At 50.2% G+C, this 16832-nt stretch overlaps 1 protein-coding gene across 1 annotated transcript in view; it reads left to right on the top strand.

Annotated features, from left to right (window-relative positions):
- GALNT18 (polypeptide N-acetylgalactosaminyltransferase 18) overlaps positions 1–16832 on the top strand; it is a 311162-nt gene that overhangs the window by 154678 nt on the left and 139652 nt on the right. The window contains exons 2-3 of the mRNA XM_019729256.3: positions 177–369; positions 14546–14712. Of these exons, the coding sequence (XP_019584815.3) occupies positions 177–369; positions 14546–14712 (360 nt within the window). The remainder of the gene's footprint in view (positions 1–176; positions 370–14545; positions 14713–16832) is intronic.

The raw sequence follows: 16832 nt of genomic DNA, 5'->3' as shown, positions 1-16832 counted from the left end.
GGACGGATGAATGAGTTTGGGGAAGCATGAAGATTTCAGTTTCCCCTTCGCCCAGCCCCCAAGAATAGTGCTAAGATTATTGTACCCAAAGCGATGATGAAGAAGGGAAAGGGGTTGTCATGGCATATGCAGGGGTGCACTCTGACCCACTGTCTCCTTATCCCTTCTTTCTCCAGAGGCTCCCGCCAAGCCTGAGGAGGCCGAGGCTGAGCCCTTCACAGACTCCTCTCTGTTTGCACACTGGGGCCAGGAGCTCAGCCCTGAAGGCCGGCGTGTGGCCCTGAAGCAGTTCCAGTACTACGGCTACAACGCCTACCTCAGTGACCGCCTGCCCCTCGACCGGCCCCTGCCTGACCTCAGACCCAGTGGGTGAGCAGAGTCAGTGGCTGGGCCCTTGTTGATCTGCCCGTGGGGAGACGGAGGCCCCACACTGCTGGGGACAGAGCCAGGCCTGGGCATTGGACTCCAGGGTCCCTTCCCCTTGGCCAACACTGAGCAAGTCCTTCCCCTTCTCCTTCCACCTCAGTTTCTCCAGTTGCAAAGCAGAGGAAGTCGTCCTTTCATTTGAGATTTTGAGGATTAATAACCTAATTTACTCCTTAAGGGCACTCGAATCATCTGTCATTCTTGTTAATAAGTCATTTTAACCCAATTAGTTGCATTTTAATGAACAATTATTATTTTTTTTTCTGTAAATTAGTTTTTTAAAGTACATCCATCTTCCGGGGCTAACAAGTCATTACACCCGACAGAAAATTCTGTGTTGACTTCTCTCTTTGTTACGGAAGATGTTCCTTTAAGGTTCAGCTGCAATTTTTATTACTCCTAATTAGTAAAAATGCAAGCATGTACCACAGCTGAGAAAAATCTCATTAGCTTTTGTAAGCTCCCCCCACACCTTCTTTTCCCCTCTTTCTCCTTATTTTTAAAATCTTCTTAAAGCTGCAAACCACAGTGAGCTTGTATCTGGAGTTGCTGCTGGGTTTGGAGGCTATGTTCTTTTGGGGAGGAGAGTTCAGTTTAGCTCTATAGACATTTATTGAGCACCTGCTGTGTGCTATATAATTGGGTATGGGTTTTCCTGGCCCAGGGAGAATCTGGCTGGGCTCTAGGGGTGAAAGATTAGCTGCGGATCTACAAGGGGAGTGGAGAGCATATGTTCATTCAACGGATAGTAAAGGATATTTATTGAGCACTTATTGTGTGCCAGCATAGTACAGCACAGGGTTAGACAGTGAACAAAACAGACAGGAATCCTTGTCTTGTCCTCATGGAGCTTGCAGTCTAGTTGGGTCGGGACAGACAATAAACAAAACTTAGAAGTCAACTATGTAGTATGTTATTTAGATGTAATAAGAGCGATGGAGAAGTATAAAGTAAGAGAGGGAGGTAGGGACAGTCTGGAATAGGAGGAGTTGACTTTTTAATGAGGCGGCCAGAGAAGGCCTCACTAAGAAGGTGACATTGGAGCAAAGACCTAGAGATGAGGAAGCAAGTCACGTGGATACTGTGGGGAAAAGCCTTCTAGGCAGGGAGACCAGCAAGAGAGACCAGCAAGCTTTCTAGGCAGAGGTAGAAATGTGCTCGGCATGTTTGAAGAAGAAGAAGGACCCTCCTGTGGCTAGAACAGAGCACACAAGAAGGCAGTAGTTGGAGATGAGGTCAGAGGGGCAACAGGAAGCAAATCAGGTAGAGCAATGGTTCTTAAACTTGGCTGCCCGTTTGGTTCATCCAGGAGCTTTAAAATAATCCTGATGCTGGAGCTATGCCCAGGCCAATTAGATAAGCGTTTCCAGAGGTGGCACTCAGTATCCATATTGTTTCAAGTTCATGGGCCATTACAGGGCTGCCGAGGTTTAGAATTGCAGAGAAGGGCTTTGTAGGCAACTGCAAGGATGTGGCTTTCGCTTCGGGTGATGGCGCTCCATGGGAAGAGCTGGAGAAGATTAATAAAGTGCTCTGCTTGTCATTTTCAAAGGCCCCATCTGGCTGCGGAGTTGAGAACAGACTGAAGGGACCAGGGTAGAGGCAGGGAGACCAGTTAGGAAGCTTCTGCCGAAATCCAGGCGAGAGATTGTGTTGGCATGACAGCAGTGGGGCAGGTGCTGAGATAGGGTTGGATTCTGGTAAAATCCCGAAAGTGACATCAGCGAGGTGCCACAGGGTCTCAGCCCTTTGGGAGTGCGTCAGAGACTGGGCCTGGGGCAGAGGGAGAAGCAGGGCTGATGTAGTCAGAACCTAGGGGCTCAGGAGAAAGGGTCCTCAAGAGGAGTTGGTGCTCCCGGACCCAGCAGGGGCCTCGGCCGTGCCCTTCGACTTTGCAGCCAGCTCTGACGCAAAACACAGGCCCAGCTCAATACACGTTCCAAATTACAAGGGAAATAAGAAGGAAGCCAAGGAAAGGGTGGATCTTACAGACTACAGCGTGGCTCTAACAATGACGGGTATTTTCCCAGAGCTTGACTTATTGAGAATGCCCTCCCCATTTGGACCACACCAACCTGCAATGAACTGAAGTATCCTTCCCATTCTGAGTCAAGGAAACTGAGGAGCAGAAAAACTGACAGTTATGTCTGAGGTCACACAATTGGATAAGTGGTTGAGCTGAGACTCAAACCCATGTATCCAGGTGCCAAACCATGGCCTTTGATGGTGGCCCACAGCCAGCTTTGCTTTGAACGTGCACAAGCCATGCTGTGAGCTGACCCACCCTGGAGCCCCTTCATTGAGACAGGTGACCTGCAGGCCATTTCTTCCTGCTTCTGTGGGAGCGAAACAGGAAGCTGGAGGCTCTAGGAGGTGACCTTTCTCAGCAGGGCAGGGCTCCCCAGCAAGCATGCTCCCTTCTGAAGGAAGTGCATTTTCAGAGGTAGCCCAGCCTGGACTTCTGAGTTTGCTGAGAAAGGGTTTCTGAAGGACTCCACGTGGGCAGATTCTGCCATTTTCTCCCGAGCCTCTGGAAAGGAGCCATAATTGTAATAGACTTTCCCTCTGCCCAGAGCTTCACAGTTTATGGAGCTTCCCCATCTCCCCTGTGGAGCAAGGCGACTTTGTCAGCCTCTTTTGATAGCTGGAAAAATGGCGCCTCTGCTCAGAGGCAGAGCTGAGCCTCCCCGCTTCTCCACCAGGCCTCCCTCAATGGCTTTAACAACGCGGTTTCTCTTTGTACAAGTACTTGGAGGCTCTGTCTACTCGACTTGAGCTCTGGTGCCAGACACACGCCCAAGACTGGAGAGCTGTTGAGGGGCCACTCAGAACAAGCCTGTGCGTGGGTAAAACAGTGCCTCTCTGTGTTAATTTCCATGAAAAACTTCCCTGCCTTGTAACAAGGTCATTGCTTGGCTTATCCTGTTTAACTCGTTTTGGAAACATCTTTCCAGTATCCTTTACTATCACCCTATTTCAGATTACACTGGCAAACATTTGTGTGGCATGAGCCATGTTTTCGGGGACACGTTTGGCATTTTCGTTACATTAACTCTTTGGCGCCTCATAGTAACCTTCTAGCCTAGGTGCTTGTCTAGGAGAAACGCATGGTTTTCCGTTACTCCGCTCCTTACTCTCACACTCATGATACTTCAGATGTGTGGGTTTCTTCCCACACCAATTCTGTGATACCAGCTGGGTGTCCAACAATTCAATTCAGTTTTGATGCTATGCATGGAGTTACTGTCAGACCCTGCACGTTAAGTGCTCCGTGTCCCCAGTCTGCTGCCACTTCAGACGCCAGTCACAAGTCCCAGGTAGTCACTGGCATCTGTGCTGCTGACCAACTGACTAAAAATTAGGGTTCACGCAACCCCACCTTGGGTTCAGTAAATTTGCTAGAGTGACTCACAGAACTCGGAGAAACACTTATGTTGACCAGTTTATTATAAAGGATGTGATAAATGATACAGTTGAACAGCCAGATGAAGAGATACATAGGGTCCCAGATGCAGAAGCTTCTGTCTCTGTCAAGTTGGGGCACGTCGCCCTCCCGGTATGTGGATATGTTGACCAACCCGGAAGCTCTCTAAATCCCATACTTTAGAGATTTTTATGGAGGCATGATTGATTATTAACTCTTTTTCTAGACCCTCTCCTCTTTCCAAAGGACAGGGTATATGGCTGAAAGTGCCACTCTTCTAATCATGGCTTGGTCTTTCCGATGACCAGCCCTTGTTCAGGATCCCATCAAGAGTCACCTCATTAGATCAAAAAATGCTCCTATCACCCAGGAAATCCCTAAGGTTTTAGGAACTCTGTGTCAGGAATCAGAGTCAAAGACCAAATATTAGTAGCAACTGGGAATATATATATATAGTTCACATGAGTATTATTAGTCTCCATTTTACAGAAAAGGAAACTGAGGCTCAGAGAGATTATATAATCTGCCCAAGGTCACTAGTGGCAGAGCTGGGGTTTGAACCCAGGCCGTCTGGCAATAGAATTTGTGTTTGTAACCGTCACTGTGCTTTTACTGCCTCGAGGTGTCGATTTGTATAACTACTGGGCATGGGTGTGGGGCGTGGGGAGCACTGATTTACCCACGCACAGCACTGAGCTGGAGCATTTTGTCTGGGTCAGGACGGTGTGTCTCTAAGTGTTGGAGAAATTGCTTTAGTGTACATCAAACCTGTTAGGTGGAGAGTGGGGCCTTGGCTCTGGCTAATGGGATGCGGAGTGAGCGGGGCAGGGGGTGTAAAGAGAGCATCTAGAGAGGAAGCCCCATGCTAACAATAGTCTCCAGAAGAATCGTGCTGTGTGGATCTTGCTTCAGCCCCCGCCCCTGTGCTTCTCCCTCCTGTGACCTCCAGTTTGCCCTTGGGGCTGTCTGCCCCAGGAGGTATCCTTGCTTCTTCACTTTGCCCTTTGTATTATCGGCTTTGCTCTTGCAGGTTCTAACCCCGCTGTTATGCTTGGTTTCATTCCTGGACCAGAAAGTGGGTGTCCCGAATCCTGCCCCACCCTCTTCCATCACTTCTGGCTGCTCCCTTATTTAGTCTCCTTCTTTCTTGGTGCTGCAAGATGTAATCTGATCCACCTTGTCACCTGGCTGAGAGGACCAAACTGCCTTATATACAGCATAAGACGTTAACCAGAAGGAAAAACATCCATCTAACTGGTTGCTGGGCCTCATTGATTTATTCGTCCAACAAACTTTTATTGAACACCTAGTGTGTGTCAGGCACCCAGTAAAGCATCAATCAGCCAGGGAAACCTCAAGGAGCTTACACCGTAGTGGGAAGCCAGGTGCAAGGTGGTTGGAGAGCAAGACAGGTAATCAGAAAACTCGCTGACCATCTCCTGGCCTCTTAAGGAAGATGCAGGTTTCTAGTAAAGTCAGGAGCTGGACTTGATGACCCATGGAAGCCCCATCCTTCTGTGGCCTCTGTGACAGGGAGGCTGAACCTGAAGAGAGGTGTCTTCAAGGAGCCTCCCTTTACCCACGTGACTGCCTTCCCATGGGAAAGGAAGGACACGGGCACAGGAAGTGCAGCAGTTTCTTCAGCCTCATCTGGGCTCTTTGGTCTGGGCAGAAAGAGGCACAACTTCCTCTGGGCACCAGGATATTTGGTTTTCGGGGAAATCAAATGCCATTTATTCTCCATGCATTGTTGGAACAAGATCAGAGCAAGGCCTCAGACATTCAGACGGGAAAACCTAGGGAGTCAGGACGTGGGCTACGTCACCTGGTGATCTCCTGGGCCTCGGCCCGTGAGGGGCCTTTGCCAGATTTGGGCAGGGGTTGCCTTCTTGCTTCCTGGGTTGGGAAGACACAGGACCTCAGGATTGAAGGAAAGAAAAGCTGCATCTCAGCCTGGCTATGCTTTGCTCTACCACTCACATCCCCAGGTGCAAGCTCCGAACGTTCCATGGCTTTTTCTGCGCTCTCTCCTGCTCCCAGCATCCACCCAGCTCCTCCTTATCTGTACATGCCAATATACCCTCCCAGAAGCCAAAAAAGAAAAAGGAAAAAACAACTCTTGATTGAATGTGGTCTGCATAGGTATATACATTTGGCAAAACGTATCAAACTGTGTACTTATTATCTGTACATCTTTTGCATGTAAATTAGACATCATTTTTTTTTTTAAATGAGTGTGAAACAGATCAGGTAAGTTCTCCACCTAAAAGATAGAGAAGGAGGATGGAGGCGACATATTTTGGAAAGTCGATGGGTTTCTAGAAGATGGGTTGTGGTTGTGGGGAAGGAGGATGGTGGGGGTGGGGGTTAAAGTAACCCTGCCAGCTTGGGGCAAAAAGCTAAGAGTGGGCCTCCTACCCCAAGGACAGTGGTGTCGGGCAGGTGGCATCTGGTTCCACAAGGGCAAGTGCATGTCGCATTCTTTTCTGCAGGCAGTGGTTGTTATCTCCAGACAGGGCCCAGGGGCATTTGGGTGTGGGCAGGGGAAGTCGGCCTCCCGGTGTCAAGCTTCAGGGCTATCATGTTGCCATGGCAACTCTCTGGCCTACCTCCAAGGTAGCTCAGGGCAGAGCCTCCGGCAGGTGCTGCATCTTGCCTCTTGCTGGCAGATCCTCGGAGGTTCCTGAGGAATGACATCATCTTTCTCTCAGGGCCACATCCCTCCCTCCCAGGGAGTAGGCGGACTGGCTCTCAGGTTGGATGCTGGGTTAGGGCCTGAGGCTGGGGCATGAGGGATTGCTAAAGGGGATCAACTATTTTCTGCAGCCTCAGGTGGGAGCAAATGGGACAGATCCACACCCACACCTGCAAAGGAGCCTGGGCGATCCTGTGTGAACATCCAAGTGGAAAGGAGCAGGACAGACTTAGAGCAGAGAGAACGCAGCCCAGAGCCAGGTGCTCAGGCCCTCTGGGAGTAGGGTAGGGTCCACCCAAGGTGGCTGTGCATGTTTGCTGCCATCCCTGTGGGTGTGACCACAGATTCACGTGCGAGGTCTTTGTGGTACAGACTCTAGACAGACATGTGCGATCTCTGAACTTTGAGGGCCCGCAGGGCTGGCTTCACCGATGTGGGTGGTCGGCAGAATAGTGGCTTCCCAAGGACGTCCATGTCCTAGTCCCTGGAAGCTGTGCACATGGTATGTTGCATGGCAAAGCATGAAGGCTGCAGATGGAATTAACGTTGCTAATCGTCTGACTTTAAAATAAGGAGATTACCCTGGATTATCTGGATGGGCCCCGTGTAATCGCAAGGGCACTTAGAAGAGGAAGAGAGGTAGAAGAGTCAGAGATGGCCATGTGAAAAGGACTCAGCCAGACACTGCTGACTTTGAAGTTGGAGAAGAGCCATAAACCAAGGAAGCTGGGCGGCCTTTAAATACTGGAAAAGGTGTGAAAATATATCACGTCCGGCATCCAGAACGCAAGGCGGTCCTGCCAACACCTTGATTTTAACCCAGTGAGAGAGACCTGTGTCATGCTTCTGAACTCCAGACTGTAAGAAAATAAATTTGTGTTTTATGCCACCAAGTTTGTAGTAATTTCCTACGGCAGCAACATTAGTATTAGGAAACTAATACACTGTGCGTGCAATCTGTCGCACAGGTTCCCAGGAAGGCCGGCACTCCGCACTTGGCTTAATGCTCTGCTGTTGCCATGTTAAAATGCTGAATAATGTTTGAACCGTGGCCACCATATTTTCTTTTTGCACAGGGCCCCACAAATTATGTAGCTGGTCCTGGGGGAGAAGGGGTTGGCTCCAGGTGAAGCGGCGAGGATCGTGATTGCTGGGCCATCTGGGAATTGCTACCCAGAGGCTAATGATTTCCACCAAAAGCCACTACTTACTTACTGTGTGCAGGTGCTATGCAAACTGCTTAATATCTGTTTTTTTTTCCATTTCACTTCATCCTCACGTCTTTCCGAGGTAGTTATTTATGTCCATTCTATGTAGGAGAGTACTGAATATTTGCTAGGCCAAGAAACTTTCCACTTTATATAGGAGAATACTGAACATTTCCATTTTATTTAGGAGAATACTGAATATTTGCAAGGCCAAGAAAGTTGGTTAAGTTCTCACAGGTGGTAAGTTGTAGCGGGCCAGCCGCCACGAGTCGAACGGTTCCTGACAAGGGGAGTGGGAATGAAAAAAGGCACTCACACTTTGATGATGGCGATCGCGGACCCCAGTGTTCCTGGAGACCCTGAGTTTATTCTGTCCCCAGAATTTATACCTTCTGTGGACGTGCAGTTTAACAAGTACAAAAATGCATTACCTAGTTAACAGTAAAACTTTAACTTTAACACAGGAGACACAAAATTTACTGAAACTCCCAAATGTAATTATCTTATCAATAGCCCTGATAGGCATCAGCCTTCTGTTCTGGGAACTGGCCACTCCCACCACATTCCTGAGCAGCATGCAAGCACTCTCCAGATGCAGGCAGAGACAATTGCTTCAGGGGGAGGAAATAGGTTAAGTATAAACTGAGCCATTCTGTTAAGGCTTTAAAGTTAACTGCAACCATGGCTCCCCACAGTAAGTGGCACAACCAGTCGTGTTACCTGGGTCTTGCATCTCCAGGACACTGCCTCAGCACCCTCGCCTCTCCCTGCCCAGGTGAGCTTTTGTAGTTTGGGATCTCAGCTCTGTGGAGATGACCCAGGAGTCTGGAAGATGTGTGCTCCACAAGGGCAGCTCAGGACAAATGGGTGAAATAAATCCCCTTAGTAATGATTCTGCTATTGCACTGAAAATGCTAACTGCACAAACAATTGGAGGGAAACACTTTTTAACAAAAGCCGTCTGGAAAAAATACTTTTGGTTCTTAGTTAATGTTAAGCTCATGATGAGCCAATAGTATCATGAGGTTGTTCTTAACGGTGTTTGTCATGCAGGGTGTCATGCGCGGTCTCAGCTCCCTCTCCCCACATAAGAAGGCAGGATATAGTGAGGCCAAAAAGGAACATCCATGGAGCCATAGGTAGGGGGTCACACCACTGTATTCTCACTGGCGGTTGGGTTGGAGACACAGGAAGCAGGAGCCACACTATCCACAATCTGCCGTCTGCTTTTCTGCCTGCCAACCAACCTCACTTGCTAGCTGCAATGCGCCATGCTAACTGCAATCCCCGCTTGCTAGCTCAGCCGCCATCCGCTGCTAGCATAGCCATGGCAGTTACATTACTGGCCAATGGCTCACTGGTGACAGCTAACATCCAACTAGCCCCAGCTGATGGCCATCCAATCACAGTTGATGGCCATTTACTACCTGAGCCAGCACCTTTCCACGTGAGGCCGAGAGCCTGGAAACTGCTCTCTGGTACTCTGTCCCCACAGTATTGTAACCTTGAGCTATATTAATAAAGATAGAATGTCTTTAAAAGGGGAGATGATGGTTTGGTTCTACTTTGCTACTCAGCTTCCAGCTGCCGAAATGGATTATAAGGGATGTAGAGAAAGTAGAGTATGTTTAGAGAAGAACAACCTAGGAGAAAAACTGGGTAACATGACAAACAGATGAAGTTTCTGCTTAGATTATAGAATAATATTTAAAACTTGATTCCCTGGGTTCCAAGCCCAGGTCTCTCATTTACAAGCTGGTTGACTTCCAGCAAGTTACTTAGCCTCTCTATGCCTTAGCTTTCCTGTCTGTAAATTAGCTCTGGTAGTACAAAGATTAAATTGTAATATATGTAGAGCTCTTAGAACACTGCCTGATACATAGTAACTGCTATTTAACTTTTCGTTCCTTTTGTTATCCGGGTCTCTGATTTGTGAAAGAGATAGATTGACTTCAGTACGTGAAGGCCCACTCAGTGGACAAGGAGCCCCATGGGACCGGCCATCGGCCCTGGCTCTCGATGAGAAGAGGGCCAGGCAGGCGCTGTAGGTAGATCACACTGAGGCCCCCAGACACTGATTTCTCCTCAGCCCGAGCACTGGGTGTCAGAGGCCAGAGTCAGGCGCTGCTGGAGAGCCACATGCCCTATTCCCATTTTTCTGAGCTGTGGATCCCACCTTCCCTTCCTCCACCTTCCTCAGCTCTCCTTGCCAGGAGCCCAGCCTGCTCACCGACAAACCCACCGCATGGAGACACTCTGTCCCTTTTGTGGCTTTTCCACCACAGCCAGCTGACATTTGTTCCCTGAGTGGCTCTCCATGTGGTCCCAGGGATCCCATTTTCCCAGAATTCTAAGACGTTTTAGGAACAAGTAGTCTCCTTGCTTCCTGTTGGCTGTTTACATTTTAAATGATTCGTTCCCCTCTTGTCCTACTTAAAATCTACGTTTGACTTAGCAGACCCTTTCTGTGAATTGATAGAATCATCTGAAAGGATGTTTGTAGAAGTGCTGCCTGTTGACGGAAGCTGGACACCTTGGCCGGGCTCCAGTCTGCAACCTCTCTGCTCACTGGTTAGGGTGCCGTGTCTCTGTCAGAGGCTGAACACACCTCTAGCTCACTCACTCTTTCCACCCCATCATCTCAGCTCCCTGCACGTCTGCTTCCTGCCTTCTCAGGGTATCTCACGTTCAGCCTCTCATGAGAAATGGCTGCTCCTTCTTCTACATTGCAAGATCGGTTATGCAGAGCTCCTGGGCTAGATGGCCCCATAGGCTGACAGCCAGCCCGTCGATAGCTACTTGAAGCTCAGGAATCAGTGTCTGGTCCCATCAGTTGTGGACCAAGTGCTGAGGCTACATGGCAGAAGACACGGCAACCTTTATATGAGAAGCATGGGGATTGTGGATCTCAATGGGAGCAATGTAACAGGAAGGCAGTTGCAGGCTTCAGGCACCCTGTAGTATTTTATCATATTTGTCCACGTCATCCTACTAGACACACTACACCCTCTCTATGTTTCATCAGAGTTGGCAGCCTGGAGTAACTCTTCCGTTTTGCTCCTCCCACCAGACCTCTGAGCTGTCACAACACCAGTGTTTCACCAGACATATCTCTGGGAGGGCCTGGGGAGGAAGATGCAGACCCTTGTTTAGCAGGGATTATGAGCATAGGTTTTGGAGACAAATGGGTCGAGGTTTAAGCCCTGGGAGATAACTAACCTCCTCAGTCCCATTTCCCTCATCTGTAAAATGGGGACAATAAAATTTACCATATAGGATTATAGGAAGAATTAAAATGGGGGGGGTAAAAATATTTGTGCATCTCTTAGCGTGGTTTATGGCAAACCGTAAGCACTCAGTAAATGGAAATTATTACTGTTATTATTTCTAAATATTCCGTGCTGAGGCCCTGGGTAATGAATGGGTAGCAAGCACCATGCATTCTCTGAGTTCCAGAGGTTGTGGAGATACAGATGCCAGCCAGAGGGAGTGAAAATCCTGACGGTTCTCGTGCCCAATGAGACTCTCCACACTGCCTGTCCTCAGGTTTTGTTCAGTCCAGCAGACTGGACTGTGGCAGGCCTGGGAGCCTGTCTCCTCTGGAAGAAGCCAGAAGTGTTCCCAGTGAGGTCAGAGGAGGGTCAAGCAAGTCCTTTGGGTGCACATGGGATGGCAGAGGCTGGTGAGGACGCTGACGGCCGGGAAGGGCCGAGAGGGCAGTCTGACCTCAGGGCCAGGGGTTACCAGTGCACCTGACCTCCTGTGCTGACCACAGCTGCAGAGGAGGGCCTCTCTGGGAGGACTGTGGGAGGAAAGAGATGCTGGGGGCACTGAGGGCAGTGGGTACCTGGGATTGTTCTCGTCTCACTGCTTGGTCCAGGCAGGTCCCTCCTCCACTCACAGAGCCCTGGCATGCCTGGGCTCAGCTCCCCAGGTACCTTGGCAGATAGACCCCAGCTCACATCCTACTTTGACATTCCTTCTGGAGAGATCTACCCGTCCTTGCACCCAGGTCAAGTGGCCTCCATGAGTCATCACTCTGATGGATGGGGAGCTTGTACATTGGCTGACGTTAGGGAGGGAAGCATCTGAGATCCAGTATGGAAGTGTCTGGCTGCTGCCCTGGGTGGTACCTGGTGGCCAGGAGCCTGGGTTGGCCTCGCTTAGTCTGCCACGGCTTCCCTGCCTCTCGCAGGTAATGGCACCGATGCTCTTGATATAAACTTGCCTCGTAAATCACTCCCAACAGTCTTGGGCATCTCTGCTGAGAGGCTCCCTGCAGAGCTGCTCCCGGCTCGTCTCTGCGCTGCCTCCCGCATACAGAGATCGATAAAGTCAAGTTTTAGCATGACCATCAATTCTGGCTTATTAGACAGCCATAGTACGCCCCTCTCTTGTTTTTATCTCTTGTGGAAAATGGCTTGACTTTGAACAAGAATAAAAGTAAAAAAAGGGAACTTTTATGGCTTAATTTTACAGGAGGATGTGCCTCTTCTCAAAATGAGTGAGGGGCCAGTCTCGTACAGTCAGGCTTTCCCAAAGATGTACCTAGGGAAGGGCCAGTCACACCTGTGCGGCTCCCCCAGCGTTCACGTCCTCTGGCCCTTTTCCGGAGAGGCAAGTGGAGAAGCGGGGTACAGGGGAAGATGCCCAGTGCAGGAGGGAGGGAAGGCTCTGGGGGCAAACGGTGTGGGTGGCCGGGCCCTGGAGGATACAGGTCCTGGGACAGAACATCTCAGCAGTGTGAGTGTGACAGGCAAAGCCTTCGGGTGGGGGCCAGTGCTGCCTGATGGGCAAAACAAGTGGACCGGAAGTGCTGGGCTTGCATCCGGGACAGTCCTTTTCCATAACAGCTCTGGGGTGTGCGTTCATTTGGAAGACCTCGGGCTGCCCTGTGGCAGGCAGGCTTCTGTCCTGGGTTTGGTGCCTGGCAGTGATGACGCTGGATGTGACAGCAGGTGCGTGGACATCTTGCCTGACATGCTGTTCCTGCTCCCTCTTTTCGCCTCTCCCCTCAGCCATGTAAATTCTGCTTTAATGTTGAGATGAAAATAGGAACCGTGATTGTGTATGTCGATGTGTGTGTGTTGGGGACTTTTAACGGGTAAATGTCAGTTTGTTCAACAGATGCTGCCTGAATGCCTGTTGTGTGCCAGGCACAGTGTTGGGCAGTGGGTTTGCAGGCCTTTCCCTACTCTCCGGAAGCTGTGGTCTAGTCACAGGGTAACCGACTCTTCCTGATGGTTTTATTAAAATTGTAAGTATGAAGCGAATTTGGGAAAAGGCTCCATTCTTCTCTCCCTTCCTCCACGCCTCTTTGGTGAGAGAGAAGGATTGCTGGAAATAGAATGGGAGAAGTTTCTGGTAACCATAGAGACAGTGATTTTAGTGTATGACTCTCCGACTCTTCAGCAGGCCGGGGCCCCACGGTGATTTCTCCCAATTGCTCAGCGCTGGTTGTCCCGCAGCCTTCCTCGTTAAGGAAGAGCAGGCCTATCCCTGCCCTGCAGCACTTTAATTACTGACGGACGAAAGCCCTGTGCTGTTAGGCTCATTACTGCGTGTTCTAACCTGGCTGTGCCTCCCGCTTTGGAGAAGTGCAAGCTGGTCACCAGCCCTGAAGCCCTGGGGCCTTCGGTGGCCAGTGCTGGGAGCTAGCAACCTCCTCTCTGAGCCCAGGGCCTTGGACAGGGATCTGATTGCTGCTCTGTCCCTTCAGTCAGCTCTCCTGAAGATGGGATCTCGCTGCCTCTGGGACAATTTTAGTTTCAGCCAGAGAAGGACCCCGCAGTGGTTTCCTGCCCACTAAGGCAGCGAGTGCAAGAGAAGGAATTGGGTAAACCTTTGGGAACCATGGCACTTCTTACTGTTTGGCTTCTTTATGGGGTCTGATTTCAGGGGTGCCTGTTCCTCTTCCCATGGGAATGGCATGTAGACTTTCATGACTTTGCCTCATGCCCTGTGGGTAAGAGACCTCCAGCTAGCTTCAGGGCTTCCGTGGAGCTAGGGGAGAATGGAACAGTAAAGGCAGTCTCTACCTTGATTATTTCTTCGTGAGGAAAGACCTCTGGGGTAGATATCAGAAGACCAGAGTTGAGATTCTCTCTTGGCCGCTGACTCACGGTGAGGACGCAGCTTCTCTGAACCTCAGTGCTCTCATCTATGAAATGAGAGTGGACTTGACCTTCTGTCCCTCATTCATTCATGTGGAGACTCTGACTCCCGCTCCAACCTGAAGCTAGATCCCTAAAGGCTGGATCTCTGTGATTCCTGAGGGGTTGGGGAGACCCCAGGCAATATGCCTTCTGGACTAAGGCAGGGTGGATTCTGGCAGTAGAAGTCTCTGGAAGGAGACAGATTTCCCTCCTGAGGCAGATCATCTAAGGTCTGGCCTCATCTAGGCGTTGGCTGCCATTTTGGAAAAACTAAGACTTGCCTTTGGTTGTAGTTTCTATCCTCCTGGCTTTAGACATGTTGAGTCATTCTTGTAGTAAACACTCAGTGACTACCTGCTGGAACCCAGGCATGTCTCTAGGTGCTCCGGATACAACTGTGCAGCTGGGATAGTCATTGCCAAATTCAGACTGTTGTGGGGAAAACGGTTTCTGTGGTTGTGAGCCTGTATGCTGCACACTTAGGGCTTGGCTTAAGTGTATCAGAGAAGAAGCCCTGGGAAGAATCTGGACTCCTGAGCCCTCTAGGAAAGCTGGATCCAAGATGTCGGGTGGACTAGCACCTGGGGTACCCCAGCAGCGTGCCTGACAGAGCTAAGCCTGGCTCCTCTCCTTCCAGGTGCCGCAACCTCTCTTTCCCTGCCAGCCTGCCAGAGGTGAGCGTCGTGTTCATCTTCGTCAACGAGGCGCTCTCGGTGCTGCTGCGCTCCATCCACTCCGCCATGGCACGCACGCCTCCCCACCTGCTGAAGGAAATCATCCTGGTGGACGACAACAGCAGTAACGGTGAGTGCTGGGGCTGCTGCTCTGAGCGCAGGGCTCGGCCTCCATTCGGGTTCTCAGTGTCTCTAGGCTCTCTGAGAGCCAGGTGGTCACTGCTCTGCAAGGTTCGCTCCACAGGTGTACCCTCTTTGCATCCCACGGGGGCCTGGTCCCCAAGGTCTGTCTTACTGACCTTCCACACTGCCCCCCAACACTCCAGTAGAGTAAGATAAATAGCCCTGATCTCCCCCAAACCACACACACAGTGAACATTTCCAGTGACTCTTTTCCGTGAAGCATCATTTCATTTGGTGGTATTGCTTGGCCTTTGCTTGAAGGCTCTTCACTGCTTTTGCCGTAGCAGTGGTGGTGATGATGGAAGAGTGTTGGTGCTGGTGGGTACAGGGCAGTGGTGTTGATGGTGGGATGGCAGCAGATGCGTAACCCGTCAGCAGCAACGAGACTGTTGAGTGTGTAGCCTCTTTGCTGAATCTCCTACTCCCTGTTCCATCGGGCCCTGATAAAGCCCCAGGTGGCCTGAAAAAGGCTTATTGAAGCCTTTACGTTACTGTCTCCCCTTCCTTAGCCACTACCAGCTACTTCCCTCCCTGGGTGCATTCCATGGCCTCTCCCCCCACATGTACCAGCCCAAAATATTCTCCAAATGTAGAGCCCAGTATTGAGGAAGTTTAAAATCCAGGGCTCTTGATAGGACCATCCATGGGGATGAGCTTTAGATAATGCATGTTTAAAAAACAATAGACTACTACGTCATGGGACCCATCGCTGGGCTCGTGTTATCTTTAGCACTTTCTCTGGTGTCAGGTAGCCAATTTCCCAGTGCGTTCGTTGCTTTAATGAGAAGTTCAGATGGGCAGTTTGTGATTTGTTATCAATTAAAGCTGAAACATATCAGATAATTGAAATATATTTAATCTCAATAAGCAAATTTTCTTTTTCATTTTATCATCACATGGTAAGTAGGAGCAGCTATGAAGGGCAGTGCTTATGAATCACTTAACATTGTTCCATGACAGTGAAAGAGGGAAAATGCATCAAAGGATGGCAGAAATAGGTGGCACAGTGTTCGAGGTGATTGTCGTAGGGAGACAGGAAGGGGACCAGCTCCCACACGTCTAGCAGCTACCTACCATCACCTTGCTTGGGTCCAAGGAATGGTGCCTAAGAATGCTCCCAGTCCCCAGTGGCTAACGCCAGGGTAGCTGTGCACGCACCCAGACCTGCTGACCACCCTCACTTCTGACCCTGTGAGGAGGCGAGGGATGGAACAGTCATCCTTCAAGGGTGAGACACCGCATCCCCCCAAGCAAGAGGCAGCCCCAGGCCCCATTCCACTGACTTCCTCACATCACAAAAGACAGAAGAGAATGAAGCACTAGGAAGAAGGGAATCTCGGAGCCGTTCGTTTCTTTCCCATGGTGAGAACCTTATTGTAGCCTTACAGATGCCATTTGGTCTTAATTCTTATGGGGGGAAAAGGAGGAAAGCTGACACTGAGTTTTAAAAATGTAGATAAGGAAAGTGAGCCAGATATAGAGAATTTCATAGTCGAATTTAAAGAGTTTGGGCTTTATGTTGTAAATGGCGGTAACCATCGGAAGTCTTTGGTGGGAGGAATAATGCCGTCAGAGCTGGGCAGCAGAGACTTGGCTGTGCTTTATGATACTGGTGGTGGGAAAACACCACCTAGAAGGAGGGGACTGGATAAGAAGGCAAGTGCTGCAGTATAGGCAAGAAATCCAGGGGTGCGGAGTGGTGGTGGGTGTGGGGATCGAGGGCGAGATATGGGCCTGAGAGAGTCTAGGAAGGACGCATCTATGGGATCGCTCCCCTACTAGGCCATAATCAGCTGGGCCGGAGGAGGACCCGTGAATGGTGACTCCGAGGCTGACAGGGCACTCCCAGGAGAGGGAGGCAGGGGGAGCAGTGGGATGGGTGCCCTGGTTTGTCACCAGGGATGGGGAGCTCTAGGGAGTATGTGGCGATGGCACAGTGAGGTGTCTTGACTGTGGTGGTGGTTACTCAAAGCCACATGTGACAACATCTGAACAGACCTGCAGAGAGATCTGAAGCTCTGCAGATTGTGGCGACGTCAGTGTCCTCGTTTTGCTGTTGCACTATTG

This window comes from Rhinolophus sinicus, chromosome 14 (genome assembly GCF_057876585.1).
Source record: "Rhinolophus sinicus isolate RSI-liver-muscle chromosome 14, RSI-T2T, whole genome shotgun sequence".
Classification (NCBI taxonomy): Eukaryota; Metazoa; Chordata; class Mammalia; order Chiroptera; family Rhinolophidae; genus Rhinolophus; species Rhinolophus sinicus.
Note: the sequence above shows the minus strand (reverse complement) of the source record. Positions and strands in the feature narration are given on the sequence as shown.